The sequence below is a fragment of the Physeter macrocephalus genome, chromosome 20 (genome assembly GCF_002837175.3).
Source record: "Physeter macrocephalus isolate SW-GA chromosome 20, ASM283717v5, whole genome shotgun sequence".
In the NCBI taxonomy this organism is placed as follows: Eukaryota; Metazoa; Chordata; class Mammalia; order Artiodactyla; family Physeteridae; genus Physeter; species Physeter macrocephalus.
The window spans coordinates 49,896,982-49,906,065 of record NC_041233.1 but is presented as its reverse complement, the minus strand read 5'-3'; the positions used below and the strand labels follow the sequence as shown (position 1 = coordinate 49,906,065).

The 9,084-nt window shown below is 36.9% G+C and overlaps 1 protein-coding gene across 4 annotated transcripts in view; it reads right to left on the bottom strand.

Annotated features, from left to right (window-relative positions):
• Positions 1-1,529: 1,529 nt before the first annotated feature.
• HECTD2 (HECT domain E3 ubiquitin protein ligase 2) overlaps positions 1,530-9,084 on the bottom strand; it is a 75,667-nt gene continuing 68,112 nt past the window's right edge. For 2 of the 4 annotated variants that reach the window (XM_024121353.3, XM_024121354.3), the window contains 3 exons: positions 6,210-6,325; positions 5,499-5,642; positions 1,531-3,943 (listed from right to left, as the gene is read on the bottom strand). In XM_024121353.3, the coding sequence (XP_023977121.1) occupies positions 3,823-3,943; positions 5,499-5,642; positions 6,210-6,325 (381 nt within the window). In that variant the 3' untranslated portion in view covers positions 1,531-3,822. Of the gene's footprint in view, positions 3,979-5,498; positions 5,643-6,209; positions 6,326-9,084 lie in introns of all 4 variants that reach the window. The other 2 variants (XM_055080865.1, XM_028481107.1) reach the window with 2 other exon arrangements.

Sequence of the window (9,084 nt, the reverse complement as noted above, 5' to 3'; positions counted from 1 at the left end):
GGATACAGAGGAACCACGTTAAGTTATATGCAGATTTTGGATTTTTTGGCTGCACGATGGTTGTGACCCCAAACCCTGCATTGTTCAAGGGTCAATTGTGTTTAGAGAAAGACACATGTATAGTACAAATGTCAGACAGTGTGGGAAGGATTCACACCAAGTGCAGCTTAATGGGGAAAAGAGTGAGTATTTTGGGTTTGGAGAGGAGCACAAAAAGGGGCTTCCACTCCATCTGTAATTTTTAATCTTTTAAAAAAAATCTGGCAGAATGTTAACATTTGTTAGATCTGAGTGTGGGGACGTGGTGTTTTATTATGTTAATCTCTGAAATTTTTCTCTATATTTGAAATGTTTCATTAAAAATAAACTGCTCGAAACTAACAACATTGTAAAGCAATTACACTCAAAGATGCTAAAAAAAATAAACTGCTCATTTATTTTTGAATTTTAAAATGACATCTTGTTACACATCTGCAAAACAGTATTAAAAGTCCTTGCCTACTGAGACATCTATAAGGATAAATCCTAAAGCATTGTTTCTAGAATAAGAATATTCTCCTAACAATTTTAATGCCTCAGAAACACTTTGTGTTCTTTAATCTGTGGTCGCACCTGATGTCTGAGAGTCAAAAACCTCCCGAAGGCTTCAGAAGCAGTGGTTATAAGATGTAATCCCATTGGCACCATGGTTCCTCTGGCATCACATTATATGGTTTACTATATGCCAGGCACTGTGTAAGTGCTTTACACATCTTAATTCATTTATTCTTCCCTAGAACCCTATCAGAGAGATAGGTTTATTATTTCCATTTTATAAATTATTTTCACTTGATAATTGAGGCATGGGCAGATTAAGTAACCTGCCCAAGGAAACACAACTATTGAACAGTAAACTCAAACCCAGGTAGTCTGGCTCCAAAGCACATTTCTTAACCACTCACTGGACTAAAGGCTGTGTGTGGTCTGGGTGAATTGATCTTGTACCCTCCCCTGTGAAAACTCACCTTAGTCTTCCATCCAGCTACCTGACTTCTTCCATCCATCACCCATGACATTCTCTCCTACTTTCTCATAATCCCCTCTCTTCTTCCATTAAGCATAGAAAATGCGGGAAAAAAGGGCCAAATTAATGGTTTTGGAGGGGAATACTTAAGATCTGAAGTTGTCTACCGATGGCCAATGAAATGTCATACTTGGTTCATTTCTAGGTGGCCTTGATGGTGGTATAACGTTCATTTGGTGGAATATCTGTGTGATCATCCAGCCATTGGCTATACATTGTTTTGTGCTGAAAAATAATGCTAGAAGTTAGTTATATTTGGTGTCAACAACACATATCTTTTGAAGGTGTATGTATTAGCAATTTTCCTAAGCACCAGTTTAAGAGACAGTGTAACAAAGAGAGTAGTTTACATTTATATTTTAAACTTGTGGTTTTAATTCATTGCCTAATGTTCAAAAAATGAACTGAAGCCTGGCTGATTATATAACTTTAATATTTGAAAAAAATTAACAATGTAATACAATACACATCTGTACAAAAAAGAGGGACTGTTAAAACTTCTGATCATACAGACAAACATATGATTAATTAAGGAAAGATTAAAAAAGGACAGGACATTTTGTAAATACTGATAAATACTGTGCAATGCTTTAATTTACTGTGGCAGATACAAAAATCAAGAATTAATTAACAGATTATATATTAAAAAAAGCAACTATATGAATTTTCTAGCTGTTTAAATTAACGAAATGTAACAGTAGTGGTTCTTTTAAAAAATGAGGTATTAATTACACTGTAAACCAAAACCAGAGCATAAATAAATAAAGGCAATGTGCAATTTAGTGATAAATGATTATAAATTTCTACAACAGACAACAAAAATTTTCCAGTTATTTATGGACTCTGTCATTTAAAAATTTGGCTTGCTTGTGTACTTCTTATTTAAAAATGACATAGCTATTGATATACAAGCACATCATTAAACATGCAGACCAAACCAGCACAATTTTTCCGTCTCTACCAAATAAAAACTTTGTTTACATTTTATTTAAAACACTTAAATCTGGTTTCTTACACATGATTCTTTTGTGCTCATTAGTTAGTAGTAACCTATGTTAAACACCTTACTTTCTAGTTCAAGCAGTGTAAGAGAGAAGCAGTTTTATTTGCATATGGATTAAAAACAGAGCAAACAAAACAAAACCAACATGCCTTTAAATCTTAGGCGTTCCAAAAATTGTAAGAAGAAAAATCCTTTAAATAGTATGTCCAAGTGGAAAAGCGGAGTCACTTCTGTCTCAAGAGAAAAGTAAACTAACTAACTCCTTTTCCTCTAAGATTCACAAGTTGGCTTCAGAAATGCAGAACAAGCTGATTAGTTCCTCCACCCTAAAAGAATTCTGCTGGTGGGGTGTAGGAAGCATAGTAATAAGATAGTAGTGTAACTCAGAAAAAATTTTGGGAAAGTATTATTTGCATGTGAACCATGTGCTGGTACTAAGTGCTGGCTTCATTATTATTGCAAATATATATTCAGAGTTTTCTGAAGGAAAGCTATCAAAGTATAACAGAATTCTTGATTTGGAAATATCTATAACATGCTAATAAAACTGCTTCATTTGCTGTAAATTAAAAAGAAAACCATTTACTGTCTGACTTAAAAAATGCAGTTTCTTTTTACATGCTACTTTTTTAAGAAACTCCAAAAAGGGTACTTTTGAATTTGTTATATTCAGAATCCAGTGGAAAACAAACATTTCGGCCAAAATGTTGAACATTATTTTTACACCAAGCTACGTCATTTTGACACAAATATTATTGTATTCACTTTTGTCAAATATCTTATCCTACTTTTTCCCAAAAATTAGTGTTTCAGTACAACTGGTGATCAAAAAATATTAGAAATAAGTCTTGTACATCAATCAAAGTATATATAAAAACAGTTCTTTTTTTGTGCTTGTAATTGACTTAATTTATCAGTGATTAGTCAGTTCTATTTCCTTTCTATATAATATTCTGACCCTTAAGAAGAAATGATTATACAAATATCACAGAGTACTCAAAGTAACTAGCTTACTGCACATATGCATGCAGACTAACAATATGTAAAAGAATATAACCTTGAATCCAATTAGTCTGAAAATAGTTACACTCTTGTACAATCATCTTTATTAATTTGTAAAAGCTGTATACACATCTAAAACCCTGAATTTACTTTGTAAAAATAAATTTTTAGCAATAAATGGCACTATCAAAATCCCATTATTCTCAGGCTATTATGTAGTTATTTACATGCTTTTCAGCAATGGTTGAAAAGAATCCTAGAGGACCAAAGCCAGTATATCAAAAAACCCTGTAAATTGCATTTGCAATTATACTGTTGTTTAACCGCTATATGAAAATATGGCTACATGCCTTACATTAACGATAATGTAGCTATCTGTGTTGCTACTGTGTGCTAGCAGCACACAAGGTGCCACTGGTCTCCATTCTGTCATCTGTGCATTCTTTACTGCACGATGCTTTCCCAGTGGAACACCTGTGACAAACTACTTATGGAGAATGATAAAGTGCTATAAAAAAGAGGGACTGGACCCACACCTGTCTCTGCCATCTGGTCTTTTTCTCACTCAAGCAGTGTTGTGTTTTTAGAAAACCATGACTCTACTGAACATACTTCATATTTGATTTTTAAAAAATCAGTATTTTAAAGTTGGTGAGCTTTGTCAAGGTGTTTTGAGACAGAAACACGAAAAGGTTAAAGGCACAATAAGAGGGAAGTGAATGCTACATATAAAATATATTTCAAGTCTTCTAGGTTACTCAAGTCCAAAACCTTCTGAATTTGAAATTCCAATAATCAATTTCTGTTTCAGGTCCTTTTTGCTCTTGTAGGGGGGAAGGCAAAGTTGATTGAAGCAGGTGTGGGCCACAGGCAACCTAGAGAAAAAAATCTTTTTTAAAGATACCAAGTCCTAAAACAAACAGAATGACTGGTAAGCAACTTTCAAAGTACCTGGATACACACATTCAAATCTATTTTACTACAGTGAGATGACTCATCCACTCCTTTACTGAACAAATACTTTTGGAGTACCTGCTATGTATTAGGCACCATTCTAGACACTGGGGCTGGGTTTACCAACAAGACAATGTCCCTGCTCTCACAAAACTTATATTCTAGAGGCATTATTTTTGGAGTCAGACAAATCTGAATTTAAATACCGTCTCCTGCACTTTCTGGCTGTGAGACCTTGTTCAAGCGGCTTCATGTCTTCAAATCTCAGTTGCCTCATCACCATCATAAGGCAAACTATTTGAATGGGTGGGAAGATGAAAAGACCTATCTACATAAAACACCCAGGAGAATAGTAGATAATATAACTGTTACTACTTTTTTAGTCTTGACTGTCAAAAAATAATAAAAAGAACATTTCTGGGACACTTGATACCCATACTTCTCATGTTGCTGCCCTCAAGGTACAAGCAACACACATCCTCTGAATCTTTTTGTTCAGCTCTCCCAACCCTCTACCCGATGACACTGTTATATTTATTCAAAATTCCTACACATTTCTTAGACCCTTTCCCTCAGTCTTTAGGAACTCCACAGCATCAGAACAGCTGTCGGTGGTGGCAATGAGAAAGGAAAGGACAGATTTCAGTTCTAATTTATGAAAGGAAGAACTGACAAAGCTCAGGGAATATATGGGGCAGGAGAAAAAGATGATTATAATCAAAGTAGTGTCTACTCAAATTAGTTTTAGAAATTACAAGGAGATTGGGAAAAGAAGTAAGTAGATTAGCATTAACCCATCAACACTATAGAAAATAATTTAAAGCCATCATCGGCATCACTTTCATATGCAAAGAGCACTAGATAAAGAAAAAAAGACTAGCACTAGAGGTATTCCAGTACAAGAACTAATTATAATAGCCAAAAAACTCACCTTAGTATTTTAAATAAAAAACACCTTTAAGTAAAAATGAAGGTTAGACAATCTACTATGAAAAGCAAGCTAGATTCTGGAAGCAACTACAAAGCAGTTGACTTAGCAAAGTAAAAAGTTGATGCACAGGAATTATTATCAGTTTGTATTGGTAGTTCTCAAAATTCATACAGAACCTTAAGCCATAGTCTCTCTTATTTCAAAGCCATGCTTACTCCCAAGATTTTTCTATGAAAACAACTTCAGGGCTTCCCTGGTGGCGCAGTGGTTGCGCGTCCGCCTGCCGATGCAGGGGAACCGGGTTCGCGCCCCGGTCTGGGAGGATCCCACATGCCGCGGAGCGGCTGGGCCCGTGGGCCATGGCCGCTGAGCCTGCGCGTCCGGAGCCTGTGCTCCACAACGGGAGAGGCCACAGCAGAGGGAGGCCCGCATACCACAAAAAAAGAAAAAAAAAAAGAAAACAGAATCAGAGAATCCTCTAATTCCAAACATATTATTATTAGCAAAACCTACAGATTAAAAAAAATTACAATTTGGAAATTTACCAGTTAGTAGAAGTTTCATTCTTTGAGATTTTAAAGTTCAAATCAGCCATTCCCCCTACAGGTACTCTGTCACTTCCTGTGGTAAAATGTAGCAACTTCTTTTGAAGATCAAGAGGAAATCCAAGCACAACATCCCAAAAGTATCTAGAGAACACCAAAGGATATTTATATAAAATGTCTTGACAAAAATCCTGCAGATCAGAATAAAGTAATATAAAGTAAGCTCTAGGAAAACAACTTCCCTTAAAGGTACATAATACCCTTAATGTGAAATTGAGAAATGACAGGCTTCTAATATAAATTAGATTTTTGACTAACATCATTATAAAAATAGTCCAACAGTAGAGAGTACAAAAGCCATTTTTCTCCTATATGATTTTCCTTATTTTTCAACACAGTGCTATTAAAAGGCTATTTATAAGCATGGCATCACTGCAATTCTAGAACCAAAGTAATTTTTTAAAAAAAAGTCAAATCTCTATACTTTTGTAGAAACTTACTTATATAACTTTCTCCTAAGGGGACTGCTAAGTGATTTCATATTTAATATTCTCACATTATTTTCAAGAGATAAAATAATGCAGTGTGGGCTGTACAGTATTTCAGCTGACTTAACTTGTTTCAAAGATTGTAAGTTATGCAAATAAACGAACCACATTCTCTTTCATTCCCTCTTCAGCACCCTCACTCTCAGAAGTGAAAAAAGCTCACCGTATAGTCAAGTCAGTTTTCGCATAGCCATCATACTGAGTACTTCTCTGCAGGGCGTGCATATCCAGTTCAGGACTTCCACAGACCAGAATTTCAACCTCTTCTGGACGAAGCAGCTGCCAATAATTAGTTATCAAAAATGATAAGAAAAAGTGATGATTAAAAAAAGTGAAATTGGAACTATTTTCACTGAATCAAATAACAAAAATCATGACGTTCTTATAGTAAATCACACCATTTTTGTTAAAGAAAAATCTCCATGTATATTTTTCCTACTAAGGTAAGGTATTTTTGCTTCTGAAAGTTTATAAATCTTGTCAAACTGTTAGGTTCCCCCTTTTGCAAATAATATTAGCAGTTTGCCAGAAAAACAAACAGATGACTAAGCATAAATCCAAATTACAACTCTTCCCTGAAACCCAGCCTGAAACTCTTTCAGCTATCAATACTCTACCATCTATTGACATGCCTGGTTCCAACATCCATAAAGCCTCCTGTGTACACTGTAGAGTTTGAGTAGTAGGTTAGTCTGTCTTGTGTTGTTCATTTGTTTTTTTTCACTTACATAGGTTGTCTCCCATCTAAAGAGATTACAATTTAAAAACAGAGAGCTACTATGCTATTTATTTATTTTCCCTCCCTCCACCTCCATAACTACAGTGCGTCACAGACAAAACTCAATTAGAAATCAACAGGTGCTCCATTTTCATAGGTACTTTCAATAAACATGTGACAAAGATCACTCTAAAACAAGCTCTCTCCTATGCAAAATAATTCACATTGAAGACCTTGCTCCCAAACCCCCTTATAAAACTGCATGGAGGTGCAAATGGCTTGATGGAGTGTGCCCAGGAGAGCAGTGGTGAAGAGAAAACTACGCTTTTACCTTATGACATTTCCGACATAGTGTACTCAACAGCAACTAACCCATATTCACAAGGCTAAGAAAAAGTCAAACCAACTGGAGTCCACCATGACTCTGACAAACTATATCCTGTGGGTAAAAGGCAACTCAAGAGTTGCTGGGGGGACCCCTGAAGAGGCAGGAAGCAGTTATAAACCTATTCCTTAAACAGTAAGTAGGTGAGGCTTTTGCCCTGGAGCTTATTGTTGACTATTTTCTGTGCTTTGCCCTGCAGTATTAAAGACCTGGAGCCCTTGGGATCTCTTCATCCACTCTGCTTGAGGAAATTTTTTAAAGCCTTAAAAGACATAGTATAAGACACAGTGTAAGATGGAGTGGTGTGGGGAGGGAATGGAGTTGACTGGTCTTTTTTCCATTTAGAAAATTAGGCTGAAATGAGAGAACTATTTTTATTTCTAGCTCTGCCTTTAAAAACTAGAAAACTGACTAGGGACCCTGTTGTGAAGTGTCTGGTGCAGTCCTCCCCACGTGGCACCCTGTGAGCAAGTGAAACAAGACTAAGCACAAAGGAAAAGAAAAGAAGAAAAGAGTCTTCACAGGCTGGTAGCCGAAGAGGAAGCCAGAGAGTTTCCGAGTACATGTTGCTGCTGGCTTTGAAATGGAGGGGAGCATGTGAGAGAATCAGAGAGAGCTGGGAGTCACCCCATCCAAGTTTTCAAGGAAATGGGAACTTTAGTCCACAACCACAAGGGACTGAATTCTGCCATCAATCTAAATGAGCTTGGAGGTTTGTATCCAGGCTGTGAGGGAAGAGGACAATACAAGTTGATGATCAATGATTTGCCTATAGACTTCAAGCCATATCTGTGGAACTCTTTTTAACCATGTGCTGACAGGGTCTTGGTGCTCTGGCTGGGTATCAGGCCTGAGTCTCTGAGGTGGGAGAGCCAAGTTCAGGACACTGGTCCACCAGAGACCTCCCGGCTCCACGTAATATCAAACGGCAAAAGCTCTCCCAGAGATCTCCATCTCAACACTAAGACCCAGCTCCACTCAACGAACAGCAAGCTACACTGCTGGACACCCTATGCCAAACAACTAGCAAGACAGGAACACAACCCTATCCATTAGCAGAGAGGCTGCCTAAAATCATAATAAAGTCACAGACACCCCAAAACACACCACCGGACGCAGTCCTGCCCACCAGAAAGACAAGATCCAGCCTCATCCACCAGAACACAGGCATCAGTTCCCTCCACCAGGAAGCCTACACAACCCACTGAACCAACCTCAGCCACTGGGGGCAGACACCAAAAACAATGGGAACTAAGAATGTGCAGCCTGTGAAAAGGAGACACCAAACACAGGAAGTTAAGCAAAATGAGAAGACAGAGAAAGACACAGCAGATGAAGGAGAAAGGTAAAAACCCACCAGAAGAGGGTTTAAATGAAGAGGAAATAGGCAGTCTACCTGAAAAAGAATTCAGAGTAATGATAGTAAAGATGATCCAAAATCTTGGAAACAGAATGGAGAAAATACAAGAAATGTTTAACAAGGACCTAGAAGAACTAAAGAGCAAACAAACAACAATGAACAACACAATAAATGAAATTACAAGTTCTCTGGAAGAAAGCAACAGGAGAATAACTGAGGCAGAAGAATGGATAAGTGACCTGGAAGATAAAATAGTGAAGCGCAAAAAGTCCCATACAAGATAAATCCAAGAAGAAACATGCCAAGACACATATTAATCAAACTAACAAAAATTAAATACAAAGAAAAAATATTAAAAGCAACAAGGGAAAAGCAACAAATAACATACAAGGAAATCCTGATAAGGTAAACAGCTGATCTTTCAGCAAAAACTCTGCAAGCCAGAAGGGAGTGGCAGGACATATTTAAAGTGATGAAAGGGAAAAATCTACACCCAAGATTACTCTACCCAGCAAGGATCTCATTCAGATTTGATGGAGAAATTAAAACCTTTACAGACAAGCAAAAGCTAAGAG